The sequence below is a fragment of the Myotis daubentonii genome, chromosome 6, assembly GCF_963259705.1.
Source record: "Myotis daubentonii chromosome 6, mMyoDau2.1, whole genome shotgun sequence".
Taxonomy (NCBI): Eukaryota; Metazoa; Chordata; class Mammalia; order Chiroptera; family Vespertilionidae; genus Myotis; species Myotis daubentonii.
The window spans coordinates 32,336,012-32,355,014 of NC_081845.1; the positions used below are offsets into that span (position 1 = coordinate 32,336,012).

General features: G+C 37.5%; 1 protein-coding gene across 12 annotated transcripts in view; it reads left to right on the top strand.

Moving 5' to 3' along the window:
- The window catches only part of STXBP5 (syntaxin binding protein 5), a 165,554-nt gene that overhangs the window by 75,285 nt on the left and 71,266 nt on the right, over positions 1–19,003 (top strand). For 11 of the 12 annotated variants that reach the window (XM_059700628.1, XM_059700623.1, XM_059700619.1 and 8 more), the window contains one exon: positions 17,272–17,426. The exons of the other annotated variant lie outside the window; for it this stretch is intronic. In XM_059700628.1, coding sequence (XP_059556611.1) covers positions 17,272–17,426 — 155 coding nt within the window. The remainder of the gene's footprint in view (positions 1–17,271; positions 17,427–19,003) is intronic. 12 annotated transcript variants of the gene reach the window in all.

Sequence of the window (19,003 nt, forward strand, 5' to 3'; positions counted from 1 at the left end):
TTAACAAGCGAGAATGCCTAATTACAGTTAAATGTAATTTGTAAAGCTTTATTTGAAATTCTGCAAAGTATCTTCGAGGCTTGTCAATTTCTTCACTCTCAAAAGGCGACTGACTCGCCACGGTGTTTTGCATGGCGAGTGTGGAACGACCGTGTTTGTTTATATTGAGTTTCGATATCTCCGATTTGTCGGAGCAATGTTTTGGTTCGTGACAAGGTCGCTTAGACACTTAAGAGCTTTCAGAGAAATTATGAACCGATACATGAATGAATAGAGTTAAGATTCGTACGGTTCCTTGCTGTGGTGGCTGAGAGCAGACATACGACCGGAACGGTAAAAAAGCTTTGGTGGCTGAGAGTAGACAAACAACCGCAAAGGGTTAATTGACTATGGCGTCCCTTACTGTGTTACCTTTGGCACAGAGCTATTTGACTTTGGGTTTTAGTTTCCTCATTGATGACATAAATGTGATAATAGGTCAAATGGTTGTTGTGATAACTTGAGATAATTGTGTATTTAAAACATTTCACACAGTGCCTACCTTGCACATAATAAACTTTCTATAAATGGTTGCCCTTATTTTTATTAGGAAACTTCCTACTATCAATTGTTTCTTTTATTTGCTACATTTGTCCACTGGCAAAGGAACATAAATAGTAAAAGTATGGCAGAAAAGGAAGTGAGGGGGGAATGAGACAGAAAAAAATCCCTGTATTTTTAATACAACATAAAATGAATTGTTTAAACATTTAAACCAACAGTCCTAATTATCTTCTAAATTACCTGTTCATTTTAACAGATATTAATTGGCAACAACAAAGGCAAAAGTCCAGGGAAGATTTTTTTCTCTCTCTCTTTGTTCCCATTTTTACTCCTGTATAATGGTAATATTTATGAGTTCCCAGTTTCTTCCAGGATGTTAGCAATACTTTTCCTTTTATAGGATCTAGAATGAAAAAAAAAAAAGTCTAGCTGTTTTGTGTGCATTTGTAGATTCTATAAAACAAATCAATATGATCATCCCCTTATAACAGTCTTCTCCAGCTTTCCAATTTCTTTTTCCATGTTAGGACATTCGTAAGTTGAACGAATTATTTTTTCTTATTCCATGGCCTCTTTCCTTGACATAGGTCCTTAGAATTCGAATGTGTAGCCCATGTTGACAATTACTGCACTACCCCCTCCCACCTAGAACAGAATCACCCTCAGTTGAGTAAGCTAGACAGCTCTCACTTTTTTCCTGTTCCTAGCAAGTGTCTTGGGCAGATGCCAACAGAATGTGTGTTCTATTAGTTCCTGTTGACAAATTACCAAGTTTATTAGAAGAGCCATCCTTCCCTCCTAGGATCGTCTACATTTTCTTCTCTTTACCTGGAAATCATTTTAGGCACAATTCCCTCCCATCCTTTATAGCTCAGCATAAATGTCACGATTTTTAAAGATGTTTTGGCCATGTTGACTAGGTTGGGTACCCCAGTAGTATACTCTCATTCCTCGCTTTATCTTTCCTTTCTAGAACTTACTCTGGTGATTAATAATGTGAGTATTTGTTTAATGTATGTCTTCAGCTCAGTGAAAGCATGGGACATAACTGTCTCACTTGTAATTGTCCAGCTCCTAGCATAGTGTTACTGAAAGTGAGGAAGAAAATGATAGGCTGGTGTTTAGAAAAACATCCATAAAGAATTAGCTTTTACCTGTTCATGATAAAGCGTAGTTTAACTCTGCAGCATAGGTAATCAAGATGGGTAATTTTTACTTTCTAATTAAATAAAGTATATATTATACCAGGACAGATCAGACATAGGGAACAGTGACAATGTCATTAATATAGCATTTTAATACTCTTGTTATCAAAGATATGGCTATATTCTTTACATGGCCAGTGCTTTTTAAAAAGTCTAAAGTATAATGTTGATTCTTTAAAGGTTGTTTCTTTAAAAAATGAATGTGACTTGGGTGTGAAGTGCCGCAGGGAATGGTGCTGGAGAGGAGTGATTAAGAGAGTGAACTCGAACTGAACCACCTGGGTCTCAACAGCTCTTCACTCATTGTGCAGTCTTGGGAAATTAACTGAGTTTTCTATGCCTCTGAGAACAGTAATATCTATCTCACAGAATGGTTATGAAGATTAAACAAATTTATATAAAGCATTTGGAACATACTCTTTAAACCAGTTGTCTCACATATCAGTTGTCTCAAATAGCATTTGATAACCTCTAAAAAACCTATAAAATGTAATTATTCTCTGATTTTGCATTCATAAAGCAGGTGTCTGAGTGGCAAGGTTGACCAGCCTTTATAATAGTTAAAGAATCTCATTAATATTCTTCCCAAGCTTGAGAAACACTGTGATTTAGGGCAGTAATTTATTTATTTATTTTTAGACATCAGGTAATGGTGTTCAGTTAGTGGGTTGTGAAAATAATTTTATTGATTGTGACCATTGATTGTTAACTTACAGACTAGAATAGGAAATAGAGTGCCCTGTACATTTTAAGGGTAAGTATTGGTCATGAAACTTTTGTTCAGTTGTATACATTTATGTATCTGTATATTGTGTTATGAAGTAAAATGCACTTCTTACAATATGTCATAATCATAATATTTGAAAACCCCTGATTAGTAGAAATAACTCAGGTTTGGGGTCCAAATCCCAGTTCTGCCACTTACTGTATTCAGCAAGTTGCTTAACCTCCTTGACTGTCTCTCCTTACCTCAGTGATATAGGGACAGTAATTCTAGCTTCATAACATTGTTGTGAAGAACTAAAAGAAATACAATGTGTTTGGCACATGGTAGGTGTTTGATTAAATTCTAGTTCCTTTTCTCCTCTAATTTTACACTTTCTTTTCACTTGTGGACAACACAAGAAGTTGTAGGCAAGGCCAGATTTTCAACAAGAAGCAACTCTGGATGGGTTCAAGTTTTCCAACAGGTACTCCATTGAACTTCTGGGAGTTCTGCACTACATGAAGATCATTAGAAGAGTGAGTTTCTCTTAGGAAATGGACCACCATTAGAGAATCACCAGTTTTGAGGGAAGCATCTCTGTTAGGGAACCTTAAAGTGTATATAATCATAATATAATTTGGCAATTTAGTTACATTTGGAGAATCACAACTAAAAGATTTATCCCCTTTTATCATAACACTTGCTGTGGCAAACTTTTTCTGTATGGAACCAGAGAGTATATATATATTTAGGCCTTGAAGGCCATATGGGTGTCTGTTACAACTATTCAACTCTGCCATTGTAGTGCAATAGCAGACATAGGCAGTTCATAAATGAATAAATGCAGCTATGTTCCAATAAAACTTTATTTACGGACAGTGAAATTTGAATTTGATACAGTTTTCATGTGTCATTAAATACTTTTCATTTGTGTATTTTCTCAACTATTTAAAAATGTAAAAACCATTCTTAGTTTTCAGACCATACAGAAATAGGTAACAGGCCATAGTCTGCTGAGCCTTTATATGCACACACACATACACACACATGATATATGTATTTAAGTTTATCTTTAAGGAAAACTTTTGGGGTTTTTGTATTTCCCCTACCCTCTCTGGTGCCAGAATGTGGTTTAGAAGATAAGGTGATTTATTTTATTTTATCTTTTCTGTCATCTTTCTCCCCTCTATGCTCTTTTCCAGCTACACACCTTTCCCCTCGCACTCAAAACACTTTTTTCTTAAGTTTTAATTTTACATGTGAGCTAAAAGCTGTAGGTGGATTACCTGTATAAGAATATGAAAAAACACAGACTAAAGCTCAGGGTACATTTGTGATATTCTGGTTCTGAAAATATCTAAGTCTATTTTAATAACATTCTCAAACTTGCTACAAACTTTCTCTACTGTTCCTAGGGACTTGTTTCCAATGAAAGAATCCTAACTTTCTGAAGCCCCAAAGCGAACACCCTTCTGTACAAAGATTGTTGTAGCAGATGAGGACATTGAAGCAGAGAGGTTGAGCAACTTGTCTAGGGGCATGCAGCTCATAAGCTGAAGAGCCCAGATTTAATTAAGTCTGTGCTCTTAACCACGCTACACTTCCTTTTTAATGAAACCTACTCTCTGTTTACATTTACCACCAATCCTCAAGATTAAGCCATAGCAGCAAGAAGAGAAACTCATTTGGACACCATGCCTGCTTTCCGAAGCAAAAGCAGTTTTCTTTTGCATTGTCTTAGCAATGCTCATGTCCTTACTTGAGACAAAAATAGCATTTTACATCTTGAACTCAAGACCCTTACTTAAATGGCTTGGTTTCTAAGCATCAAGAAGAAAAATTTTCGTAGGTGAAGTGAATATCCATTATTTGCTTACTATATGCCAGGTATTCTGCTATGCGATTTGCATTGCTTGTCTTTTGTAATCCTCATAACTGCACTATGGAATGGGTACTTTTATTGTCTCCATATAGATATTGAGTCATAGAGTGCTTAAGTTAAATTAGCTTGCCCTGAGAAGTTACAGAGCTGGAATTTGAGCCCAGGCTGTCTCTGGAGTTGGAGTTCTTAATCAGGACACAATATTCTCACAGATAGTGTGGGCTAGGATAGAACTGTCCTAACAATTCACAAGTCATTCAGTTTTGCCGAGAACTGGACTCACTTTTAAATTTCCTAGTTTATCAGAACGTCTTTATTTTAACATTAATTAAGCCATACTCAGTACATGTATTCCCACTATTGTGAACTGAGAGCCTATTTATGCCTCTATGAGGCTGGATAATTAAATGCAAGTAACCCTAGCTACTCAGAGGAGAGCTTCATAGATCATTTCTAGGATACAAATTTAATTCTAAATTGATGAAGTCTAGATTAGATTTTATGGTATCTCCTTGGATCATGATACTTGGTCTTAGCAATTGTTCAGGAAAACTCTATAAGAAGATTTATAAATAATTGCCCCTAATGGGGGTAGACCTCTTTGAGTCTATAGACTTAAAATTTCAAAGGCCTCATGAGATAACCTTCCCTGTTTTCATATTAATTTTACTATGTTAGAAAGTTTCTATCTTTACCTAATTCTCATTTTACCACTGTCTTCAGAGACAGTTATTCTTTTTTTTTAATTAAATCTTTATTGTTCAGATTATTACATTTGTTCCTCTTTTTCCCCCCCATAACTCCCCTCCTCCCAGTTCCTGCCCCACCCTCCGCCCTCACTCCCCACCCACTGTCCTCATCCATAGGTGCACGATTTTTGTCCAGTCTCTTTCCGAATCTCCCACACCCCTTTCCCCCCCAAGAATAGTCAGTCCATTCCCTTTCTAAGTCCCTGATTCTATTATGATCACCAGATCATTTGTTCACTTGATTCTTAGATTCACTTGTTGATAGATGCATGTTTGTTGTTCATAATTAGTATCTTTACCTTTTTCTTCTTCTTCCTCTTCTTAAAGGATACCTTTCAGCATTTCATATAATACTGGTTTGGTGGTGATGAACTCCTTTAGCTTTTCCTTATCTGTGAAGCTCTTTATCTGACCTTCAGTTCTGAATGATAGCTTTGCTGGATAAAGTAATCTTGGTTGTAGGTTCTTGGTATTCATCACTTTGAATATTTCTTGCCATTCCCTTCTGGCCTGCAAAGTTTCTGTTGAGAAATCAGCTGACAGTCGTATGGGTATTCCCTTGTAGGTAACTGAGTTTCTTTCTCTTGCTGCTTTTAGGATTTTCTCTTTGTCTTTTGCTCTTGGCATTTTAATTATGATGTGTCTTGGTGTGGTCCTCTTTGGATTCCTTTTGTTTGGGGTTCTCTGCGCTTCCTGGACCTGTAAGTCTATTTCTTTCACCAGGTGGGGGAAGTTTTCTGTCATTATTTCTTCAAATAGGTTTTCAATATCTTGCTCTCTCTCTTCTTCTGGCACACCTATAATTCTGATGTTGGTATGCTTGAAGTTGTCCCAGAGGCTCCTTACACTATCTTCGTATTTTCGGATTCTTTTTTCATTTTGCTTTTCCAGTTGGGTGTTTTTTGCTTCTTCGCATTTCAAATCTTTGACTTGATTCTTGCGCTCCTCTGGTCTGCTGTTGGGTGTCTGTATAATATTCTTTATTTCAGTCAGTGTATGCTTAATTTCTAGCTGGTTCTTTATCACAATATCAAGGGTCTCATTAGATTTCTTGAGGATCTCACTACATTTATCGGCGGCTTCTAGACAGTTCTTGAGAGACCTTAAAAGTGCGGTTCTGAACTCTATATCTTCCATTGACAATTTTGTCCTGTTTCTCTGTCTCCGCATTTTTTTTTATGCTTTCTTGGTGCGCCCCCTAGTGGTCTTTGTGCGCAGTCTTGTTGTAGTTAAGCCTTGATTGTTGTAGTTAATACTGGGGGGATTTGACCTCCAGGCCAACTGGCTATGAGAGTCAGCTGTATCTGCAGTGGGAAAACTTCTGTCCTCTAGGGAGGTGCTAATCTAGCCTTTGCCTGAGGCTATCTGGCAAATGGCTCTGTGCAGGGCTTGGGCGGGGCGGGTCGAACTGGATCAAACACAGCGGGCGGTGTGAGCAGTTATGGCTGCTCTCAGTTCCGTCCCTAGGTGCTCTGCCTCACAGAGTCCCAGCAACCGCTGCAAACCTCGGAGAGAAAGCTGCCTTCGAGTTCCGACCGAAGCCAGACAGTCCCGCTTCTCCAGTTTGAGTCTGGGTTCCTAGAGACTTGCCCGGATCTGGAGCTCAGAGTCTGAAACTCCCTCCCGATTGAAAACAACAACCGCGCCCTCCACCACCAGCCCGCTCCGTGCGCGCACTCCGCACCTGAGTATTTCACTTCAGCACTGCACCTCCTCTGAGTCTGGGTATGATATTCTCTTTCCTCCTAGTTGTAGAATTTCCACTCAGCCAGCCTTCCTGTGGTTCTGGATGATGTTCGTTCCGTCTTTTAGGTGTACCCTTGAATTGGTTGTTCGAGGCCGAAATCTCTGGCGTTAACCTATGCCGCCATCTTGGTTTCTCTGAGAGACAGTTATTCTTAAGATTCTCCCAGATTTATCTTTATTATCTTCATTCTCTCATAACTAGAACAGTTTCTCCCACTCTTATTCTTTAAACCTTACACCTATTTAGGATAAGTTACTCACTTGCTTAATTGTAAGATAATATTTGACTTAAAATAACATAACATTTTTATGGTATAATTCACATAACTCGAAAACTAAGACTGCTAGATTGAGTGCTCTGTCTTCTGACAGTAGAATAATACCTCATTTAATACCTATATAAGTTATGTGGTATTTACTGAGTTTTGTCCACTGCTTCTTATCAGTTTAAAGTGCTGAGATCCCTCTATTGTAAAACTTTTCCCTATATTAGTTTTTAATTCATGTTGCTAAATTAAAACTGCTATCACATATTTTAAGTATACTGGTATAAAAATTTTTTTAAGATCATTGGCAAGTTTCACTTGTTAACCTTGTTTGAGCCCACGAAGTACATTCAGCCATTGGTGATTGCTACAATGGAGGTGATGTGGCTTAAGTGTAAGAAAAAGGAGCACATGCAGAATCATTCCATGATAGTTCAGAACCCTTTAGAGCCAAGGCTCCCAGGACTGTTATTTTATCATGAAAGATACCAAAATAACGAGTTAGAAAGGAGGACTAGTAGATTCTGAACAGGGAAAAAAAAGCGGGGGGATCATAGGATATCATGTCCCAAAGTGTTTAGAGAGACTCTGTAAGTTAAGCATTGCTATAGAAAGATGATTAGAATTATAATAGAAGAAAGATTAGAAGATATATATATTGTAGGAAGGATTAATTTGTAAGCGTACTTATTAACCTCATTTCAAAGATAAGCCAGGATGTAGGGGCATTCGAGGAAAAGAAATGGTGGTTTCACAATAGAAATTACTAGTTTAAAACATGTATGTATTCAGTGAATTCAGCAATAGATGTAAGTAGCAATTATGTGTCACAGGAAGAGTAAGACTAAGATTTTTGTTTTTACTTTAAGGAAGACCTCTATATGACTAATGTCAGAAAAGAAAGGCCGTTGGCATCAGAGACACTGGAAATGAAAAGGGAATAGTTTTGTGAGAAAGTCTTTGAGTGAATTTTTACAATGAGTATAGAGTACTAACAGAGAAAATAACTTTGTTTTTTAAATACCAAAGGTATTGTCATGTGATTATATGGTCCAGATACATTCTTCTAGAAACATTTTTGGCCACAGAACCAAAAATCTTAGGATTAAGATAACTTTGGGGTCCTGATATGGAACACTGAAGTAGGGGAAGAAGATGCAAGAATGAAAAATGTCATAGAGGGGAGCATGCTGGCTATAGGATGGAGTGAAGTGGGAGAATTAAATGATGGAAAATGAGACTTTTGGACTCCGCTGCAATGAGCAGCACTTAGTATAAATGCGTGTTGAACAGGTGAGTCACTTAATTTAAATAGTTATTTTTTAAAATGTATTTCATTGATTTTTTTACAGAGAGGAAGGGAGAGGGATAAAGAGTTAGAAACATCGATGAGTGAGAAACATCGATCAGCTGCCTCTTGCACAACTCCTACTGGGGATGTGCCCGCAACCAAGGTACATGCCCTTGACCGGAATCGAACTCGGGACCCTTTAGTCCGCAGGCCGATGCTCTATCCACTGAGCCAAACCGGTTAGGGCTAAATAGTTATTCTTGAGTGGCCTGGGAAGCAGAAAGTTCTTTAGAATAAAGTACATTTTAGCAGTGCTTGAATAGAGTGTAATGACAAATACAGAAATATCTTTAAAACTAGAAAACTATTTTCATGGTATTTCAGAGGAAAAATGTATTATTTTAAAAATGTAAAATTTATCTCGTGTAACCAGCATTAATATTGTATTCTCTGGAGTGTTTTTGGAAGTATCCAGATGTTTTCTTTGTGTTTTTTTAAGTTTAATTTAATTTAATAAAATTGTCACAAGAGAAGCATATTACCTGTAATTCCACTATTCTAAAATAATTTTTATCATTTGTTCATTTTCCCTAAGTTTTTTTGTTGCTGTTGTTGTTTTGTTGTTTTGTTTTTTAGCTACACATCCACTTTCACTTGATTATATTCCTAGAGCACATTCAGTTTGTTTGGTATTTTTTTCTCCATTACATTTTTAAAGTATTACTAGTTTTTACCAGTTTTTTTTTTCCCAGTAGTTTTTAGGGCTGAGTACTTTAATATTATAAATAAAAATATAGTAGTGAACAAATTCTTTTTATAGTGTAGGTAGAACAGTAGTACAAATATTCTGTTCACTTATTTCTTTATAAGAAATTTCCAGCTGTGAAATTTTTAAGATAAAAGATTTTTATGAATCTTGACAAATTGCCACATTTACTTTTTAAAAACATCTGTGGACATTTTAAATAACTGAGTATAAAATAAAACATTTTCACCAGTCTTATCAATGTGGGATGATTTTAATTTTATTCACTAACCTTAGAAATCAGCACTCATGCTTTAGAATTATCTTAAATTCTACAGCTTCAATGTGAACTCCTAAATGATTACTCTTACTGGAAAGGGCGCAACCTGCTGTGATAATAGGGGGTTGAAGTTTTAATTTTTTTTTTTTTTGTATCTGCATACAAAGCTGCAGTGATTTATAGAAACTTTCCAATTTAATTTTATGCAATCATTCATCCAACTAAGTAATGATGTTTTGGCTGGACCAGAAATTATGTGTATGTTTGTCTTTACCCCTCTATCTAGAAACTGATGCATGAGTTTTAACAAAATTAGTGTTAATGGTTGATATTCACTTGATAACAATGCTTTCATTTCTGAAATCCTAGAATAGAATTAAAAGCCTTATAGTTTTTTTTTAATGTGTATTATTTGTAAAAGGGCACATTTTATTTCAAAGCTAAATGTTTTCAAATTGTTATTTATTTCATAAGGCTATTCAAATATGCCCTTCTTATACCACCTCTAGTTTATTCATCCTACTACTGAAGTTTATCCTTAGCTTTCCTACAATTTCTTCTTTTAGAGCCATGCCTCTTCATCATCTAAATTGGTTCTCTGGCACATCCTTAAAGCTTTATGGATTGTTCAGCTAATCTAGATTTCTCATCATTATTCATCCTAATCTACATTTTTTTTCCATCCCTAAAAATGCTTTTGCTTATGATCTTTACATACACTGAATATCTTAGTTATGATTCACTAATTGTTTAGTACCTTTACGTGGCTGCTTATAATATATGTTAGTATCTAGTATGATTTAGATTATATCTTTCTAGAGGATAGAGATCAAATCCATGTAAGAACTTGTCTGGATTAGCAGACATTTAGTTTTGTCCAAAACATCCCTGGAGACATTAGGTCATTGCTAAAAAGTCCTTGCTAGCCCAGCTGGTGTGGCTCAGTGATTGAGCATCAACCTATGAACCAGGAGGTCAAGGTTCAATTCTCGGTCAGGGCATGCCCAGGTTATCAGATCATGCCCCGGTTGTGGGACCAATCCCCAGTAGGGGGCATGCAGGAGGCAGGCCATCAGTGATTCTCTCTTATTATTGATGTTTTTCTTTCTCTCTCTCTCTCTCTCTCTCTCTCTCTCTCTCTCTCTCCCTCTCCCTCTCCCTCTCCCTCTCCCTCTCCCTCTCCCTCTTTCTCTCCCTCTCTCCCCCCTTCCTCCCTCCCTCCCTCCCTCCTTCCTCTCTGAAATCAATAAAAAATATATTTTTTAAAAGTCCTTGAAATTTGGTCATATCTGCTCCCATGTAAAATGTCCATTGAGACATTTGGTCCATGATTTGTTAAGAAGGGTTGTTGTTTCTTTAATTAAATCTTTATTGTTGAAAGTATTACATATGTCCCTTTTTTTATTGTTTAATGTATTACGTAAGTCTCCTTTTTCCCCCATTGACCTCTCCCCGACCACCCCCAACCCCCAGCACATGGCCTCCACCTCCCCACCCCCACCCTTGTCTGTGTCTATTGGTTATGCTCATATGCATGCATACAAGTCTTTTGGTTGATCTCTTAACCCCTCACCCCCACCTTCCCTCATAGGTTGGACAGTTTATTCGATGCTTCTATGACTCTGGTTCTATTTTTGTTCATCAGTTTATGTTGCTCATTATATTCCACCAGTGAGTGAGATCATCTAATATTTATCTTTCTCTGATTGGCTTACTTTGCTTAGCATAATGCTCTCCAGTTCCATCCATGCTGTTGCAAATGGTAAGCATTCCTTCTTTTTCACAGCAGCATAGTATTCCACTGTGTAGATGTACCATGGTTTTCTAATCCATTCATCTGCTGATGGGTACTTAGGCTGTTTCCAAATCTTAGCTATGGTAAATTGTGCTGCTATGATATGTCCCTCACCCCCCCCCTCCCACTCGATCCCTTCAGGCCCACCCCCTTCCTCGCCCCAGGCCTTTACCACCCTATTGTCTGTGTCCATGGGTTTTGCATATATGCATACAAGTTCTTTGGCTGATTCCACCCCCCGCCCCCCTACCCCCACTTCTCTCTGGGATTCCACAGTCTGTTCCATGCTTCTGTGTCTCTAGATCTATTTTGTTCATAAGTTTATTTTTTTTTTATTAGAGTCCACATATGAGTGAGATCATGTGATACTTGTCTTTCTCTGACTGGCTTATTTCACTTAGCATAAAGAAGGGTTATTATTGGTAATATAGCCACAACACAATTGTTGGACCAATAAAACATGATAATATTTTTTATATATTAGTTCTGTAAGCCAAAAGTGTAAGTAAACATTGCAGACTATTTGAACCCAGAGGGATTTTGGATTTTCTAAGTGGATGTTTTTGACAGGATCACATATCAAGGACCTTTTTGTTTTGGTGTGGATCAGATGTCTCCATGGATGTTTTTGACAGGACCAAATATCCTGCAAGGCCTTGTCTGTAGTAAATGAGCTTGAAACTGTGCAATGTTCTCTCATAGGTAAACTTTGAAATTATACTTGTGACACACAAACCTCATTTGCAGTCTATTTAATCACAAATTAATCCCACATGGCATTGACAATACTGAGATTTTAGATTTCTTTTGAAACAATGCCTGATTGTTACATATTTAAATTCTCTTATTTTTATTGATACTTGAAAGAACCCACAGTAATGGACTAATATGAATTACTGTTTTGTTTTTATAAATCTCATGTATCCTAAACAGCCTGAATATTAACACTACAATGCATCAATATCCAAAAGCATATTTTTTTGTGGAATTGTTATGGTTAGGATAGGCCTACCAAACTCTTTTATCTTACCAGTGAGCAGTAGATTTAGTGGTACTTAAAATATATATCGACCATCACTTTTAGGGATATCTAGCTAAGATGGGGAGTGCAGAGGTAAAATATACATTCTGTGTCCTGAAGGAGCTCTCATACAAAGGGGGTGTAGATATACAATGACAACTAGTTACGGTAAATGCTGAAAAGAGGTATACAGAAGGTGCTTAGGAACATAGGAAAGGCACCAAACTCCTTCAGGGTAGATGGGTCAGAAAAGGTTTTTCTGAAGAGGTAGTAGATGGACTGAGTTTTAAAGGAGAAATAGGAATTACCCAAACAGAATGAGGGGAAGTTTATTTCAGACAATGAATAACTTGTACAAATGCTATTGTAATATAAGCTGCAGGTTATTAAGGTCAGAACTAAAGTAATTGTGGAGATGAAATTGAGGAGACAGGGTTTTGAGACCCTAATAGAGTAAATAGGATGTGTTTATAAGATTTGGCGTCGTGTCATATATTACTATGTATTACTTTACTCACTATGTTGCAGGCACAATGGCCTTTTAGTTCCTCCGTACACCAAGCTCATTTCTCACTTGGGATCTTTGTAGTGGTTATTCCTGCTGCCTAGAATATACATCCTTTTCCCCCAACCCCAAGATCTTTGAGTGGCTGGCTCCTCTTTATTCTGGTCCCAGCTCATCTGTCATTACTACAGGGGCCTTTCTTGACCACTCTTATCTTATAGTAAACTCTCTAGCCTCTCCTTCACATTCATCTTATGACTCTATCTTATTTTATTCATAACACTTATCATAATACATTCATTGTTTGTTTAGACTAGACATGAGAGTATTGTTCTCAGGGAATAGAGGTGCTCAAGAAAAATATTTGAGTGAATGAATGGGTAGTGTTATGGAACTGAGTTGAGTGAATGGATTATACACATGGCTTTTTGGCAAATTGGTTATACAAATGGCTTTTTGGGTAAAAGTGCGTCCTTTAAATAAAAAATGCTTCTTAAAGAAACACAACTTCAGCTAAAGTTGTTGTCAAAGTCAGCTTGGGGAAGTTAATCAGAAGAAGGAATATATATGAAATGTTTAGCCTCTTAAAAAATGCAATCAAAATTATAAAATGCCCAAACTAAACAACTTTCTAACCTGGATGTCTTAAAAAATGAAGGGCTTTTACTTAAATTATATTTAAAATAGTGGAATAAAATTATATTACCTCTAGACTTTATTTTAACATCAAAAAGGCTAACCTTTCACTTAAAAAAAGAAAATAGATTCTTCACTTCCATAATTCACATATCACCCTAGAAATAATCTAGATCCCTGAACATTTAATGTAATTACAAATGCCAACAAAGACTTTGAATTATATAATTCCACTATTTAGTGTTAAAATATTTAACTTTATTTTACTTATGACTAAACCTATATAATAAAGCGGTAATATGCAAATTGACCGTCACATCCTCGCACAACATGGCCACCCCCATGTGGTCACAAGATGACCACCACAAGATGGCCGGCAGGGGAGGGCAGTTAGGGGTGACTGGGCCAGCAGGGGAGGGCAGTTGGGGGCTACCAGGCCTGCAGGGGAGGGCAGTTGGGGGTGACTGGGCCAGCAGGGGAGCGCAGTTGGGGGCGATCAGGCTGGCAGGCAGAAGCAATTAGAGGCAGTCAGGCAGGCGAGTGGTTGGGAGCCAGCAGTCCCGGATTGTGAGAGGGATGTCCGACTGCCAGTTTAGGCCCAATCCCCCTAAACCGGCAGTTGGACATCCCCCGAGGGGTCCCAGATTAGAGACGGTGCAGGCTGGGCTGAGGGACAACCCCCCTCCCATGCACGAATTTCATGCACTGAGCCTCTAGTTTCTTATAAAATGTTTAGTTTATGAATATTTACTCCAGGTTTTGGGGCATTAAAATGAAAAAAATAAATAAAACCTCTGGCATTCATAGGATAGGTGATTTCTGTCTTGCAAACCTTAGATGATTTTTTAAAAACAGCACATAAAACAAGAAAAAGAAAAATATGTACATATATGCATTTATTGCTGGATTGGGGAAACTTATTATTATGAAAAAGAATGTTCCCTTGGTATACCTTTCAAGCTACTTCTCATCCCTGTTTTTGTTTTTGTTTTTTATATTTTTTTCTCTTAAATTTAGTAAAGGAGTTCAACCAGTTTACAAAGCTGTTGAACACTTAGTTGCCTTTTGAGAGTAAACTTAATCTAACTGCTATGGTGTTATTTGATACCTTGTTAATAGTTTAACTGCCTAGTAACTGGTCATCTACTCGGCAATCCCTACCCAGTATCCCCAAGGAAAATGTATTCTTTTACATTTAACTCAGCATCTCCCTATTCATGATTCTTATATTCATAGTACTTATTTTTTTGTTATCTATATGTAAAAACACACTTATCAGATTATTCTTGAAATATTATGTATGCAATAACTTGCCCAGGTTTTCCACTGTATAAAAGTTTAAATTGTTGGACTCTTCACCCTTCTTCATAGTATTTTATATTCACTTGTATGCTGCATTTCAAAATACAGAAGAGAGAAGATATGTTTTATATATGATAAAAAGTGGAAGAAAATTAAATATTCTTTCCTGACCACAGTTGTCATGATCACATATGCTAAGATACTGAAATGATAGATAAAGGGGCGTAGTTCTGTTCAGTACAAAATTTTAAGCTCTGGTTACTGTCATTTAGCTGAAAAAAATAAGATCACCCAAATTAGGTTAATGGTAAAAAATCTAAATGATAGTAAACTACACAGTGGTATGGGTAACATATATGTCAATTAATTCATTCATTTACCTGTGAGGCACTATTTTGGATACAGCAAGGAACAAAACAGGCAAAACATCTTGCCCTCATGGAGCTTACATTTTTCATGAGGTAAACAGTTAGCAAAGTAAATAATTTAGTCTTAGCAATGAGTACTGTGAAAAAAATAATAAAGCAAGGAAGGATAATAGAGACAGGGGGTACAGGTTTAAATTAAAAAAATATGTACAAACACATATGCATGATACATTTATATAATTTAAATGGGTAAAATGCTTAATTATAAAAAACAATTGAGTTATTTGACCTAATATTTATATTTACTTATAAATTACACACCTGTACTACTGCTATTCTTAAGTAAATGTTAGTGGATTTTATTTATTGTTTTAGATAAAAATAAATATAATTTAGAAATTTTATTTTTTTCCCCTCCACATATCACAAGAAGAGAACCTTTGATAGTGAGTTATAATGATTATTGGATGATGACAATAACATTAGGTAAATTCTTACTAAGGGCGTAGTGCAGGGGTGGGCAAACTTTTTGACTCGAGGGCCACAATGGGTTCTTAAACTGGACCGGAGGGCCGGAACAAAAGCACGGATGGAGTGTTTGTGTGAACTAATATAAATTCAAAGTAAACATCATTACTTAAAAGGGTATGGTCTTTTTTTTTTTTTTAGTTTTATTCATTTCAAACAGGCCGGATCCTGCCCGCGGGCCGTAGTTTGCCCACGGCTGGCGTAGTGTGTTCCAGGCATTGATCCCAATGCTTTACATATACTAATTAATTCAGTAATTGTCTGAGGATACTTATCACTCTGTCTCTATTTTATAAATGCAGAAGCTAGGCACAGAGAAGTTAAGTATCCAGTCCAAGATCATACAGAAAGTAAACCAGAGTTGAGATAAAAAATGCAGGCACATTAGTTCCAGAATCAGCTCTTATAACTATTGCATATTATCACATACTGCACTAGATGTGAAGAGGAAGCAGATAGACATACTGGCCATAGAGTAAGCATTAAGAAACTACCTAGAAATTATAAATTAAGAGATTTAAGATAATCATATACAGAACATTTTTAATCATCTATATAATCCTATATAATAAAAGGCTAATGTGCAAATTGTCCCCTTGGAAGTTCGACTGACTGGGAGTTTGACCACTTGCTATGATGTGTGCTGACCACCAGGGGGTGTTGCAGAACAAAGTAAGGCCCTGGTCGGCAGCCAGCAGCTGGGGAAGGAAGGACCCAGCCAGCAGCCGGAAGGCCCTGATCGGTCCTGAACGCCAGCCAGGCCTGGGGACCTTTCTCATGCATGAATATCGTGCACTGGCCCTCTAGTGTACTATAAGTAACTTCCCCACCACCAACAACAAAAAAAACACATTCAGCAGAGCAAGTGCTAATTTCCTTACAATGCAAAGACCTCTACAAACCAATTAGAAAAGGATTACTAATCCCCTTCAAGACATGAGCCAAAAACATGAATAGGCAAGTCAAAGATAAAGAAATGCACACAGATGAAAACATGAAAAGACAGTTTTTTCCTGTTTTGCATATTTAGATGTGCAGTTTCTTAAAGTGTGTGTAAAAAAATCATTAAATATAATGACTAGTAGGGAGACAGAGTTTTAGGGCTGATTAGAAGTGGCAAGCTGGCAGTTGAATGATGTGCATTGGAGCTGTGGTTTGAAAGCAAACCATATCCAATTGTACAAGGTTCCAGGAGAGAATTAAACCCTGCAGAAATGATTTGAGTGACTGTTTTCTCAGCTTCCTCAAGGGTGATTTGTAGCTACTACACTCTTGATGCATCAATGGTAAGTTAATTAATTATGTATCATGGATGCCTTAGGGCATTAACATTCTCTCTTGAAAGGCCTGGCTATTAGGATTGGAAATAATGGAAGTCCATTCAAGAGACTTAGCAGAAACCCAGAGAAAAAATTTTGACAACTATACTATAAAAAGATAATGGAAAATATTTTATGGACCAAAAGGAGGTTTGAGAGTCAAATGTGATCAGTGTTCATTACTACTATAGGTTACTTTTCAGGAATCCACCTGGGTCTTACTTAGTACAATTAAAAATCCACATGCAAATATTCAATTAACTGATGCATAAAAATGTTGGAATTTAAGATTTGATTATTTCACTAAGTAAACATTTATGATATAGCAACATAATTAGACTCTACCATGCTATTTATAACCCTAACTATGTATTTTATTTCCAGGGAGCCTTTTATTATTTTATCAGGAGGTTTGTCATATGATACTGTAGGAAGAAGACCTTGCTTAACAGTTATGCATGGGAAAAGTACTGCAGTGCTAGAAATGGACTATTCAATTGTTGATTTCCTAACACTGTGTGAAACACCATATGCAAATGGTAAGTTTTACAACTTTAAAGCTCATTCTCTACATTCAGAACAAAGACCTATGTATTATCTTACTAGTTTTTTTCTTGTGTTCATTCTTCTGGGAAAAGATGCTGCCTTCATAACTTTGAAAATTTTATTTCAGAAGTTAATTCTGTTTAATAAGCTTTATCTGTTTAGTATTACATATTAATAGTGTCTTTATAGGATAAACAAAACTATACACATTAAGAAACATTATGGAACAACAAATTGATCTCTCTCTCTCTTTCTCCAAAATAAATAAATAATTTTTTTAAAAAGAAACATTTTAATAATCTGTAAAATACTATTGTACAAGCTTCTCCAGAAAAACACAAACCATTAGAAGCAGATATGAATACAAATAGAGAGAATTTAAGGAATTGGTTCATTCATTTGTGTAATCTGATAAGTGTAAAATTTATAGAGCAGGCCTGCAGCCTGAAAATTCAGACAAAGTTGATGTTACAATCTTGAGTCCGAATTCTTAAGGAAGAATTACTGTCCTGAGGCAGAATTGCTTTTTTGCCCAGAAAACCTGTCTTTGTTCTTCAGGCCTTTAACTGATAGGATATGGCCCACCCACATTATGTAAGATAATCTGCTTTGCTCAGAGTCTACTGATTTAATTTTAGTCACTTCTAAAAAAATACCTTCATAGCAACATCAGACTGATGTTTGACCAAACAATTGAGCACCACATGAAGACATATCTATCTATCTATATAAAAGCCTAAGCGACTGTCCAACCAGTAGCTATGACGCATAATGACCACCAGGGGGCCTACGCTCAACACAGAGGCATGGAAAGGTGGAACAGACTGATGATACTCAGAGGGAAGGGAGGTGGGAGGAGAGCAGGAAGAGATTAACCAAAGATCTTATATGCATATTAGAGGCTCAGTGCACAGATTTGTGCACCGGCGGGGTCCCTCGGCCTAGCCTGCAGAGATCAGGCCAAAACTGGCAGTCTTACATCCCCCGAGGGGTCTCAGATTGTGAGAGGGCACAGGCCAGGCTGAGGGACCCCACCAGTGCACAAATCCGTGCACTGGGCCTCTAGTCTATAATAATAATCTATAATAATAAAAGCCTAATATGCTAATTAGACCAGACAGCAGAATGACCTTCTGGATGAAGCTGGGGCTGCGAGGGCCAAGGCAAGCCACCGCAGCTTCGAGGACTGAGCAAGCTGCCCTAGCTGCGAGGGCCGAGCCCCTTGCATGAATTTCGTGCATCAGGCCTCTAGTATATATGTAAAAGCCTAAGTGGCCATTACGACCAAATGACCGTACTATGACATGCACTGACCACCTGGGGGCACACGCTCAATGCAGGAGCTGCCTCCCGGTGGTCAGTGCGCTCCCACGGCCAGCCAACCTTCCCCGGTCCCTTGTGCCAGCTGGCAAACCTCCCACAGTCCCTCCCCCTGTCCAGCAGGCCCCATCTGGCAGCTGGCAGGCCCTGGCTGGCCTGGCCCCGATCAGGACTGGGCAAGACAGCCCTGATCACTGGCCAGGCCTAGGGACCCCACCCATGCACGAATTTCGTGCATCAGGCCTCTAGT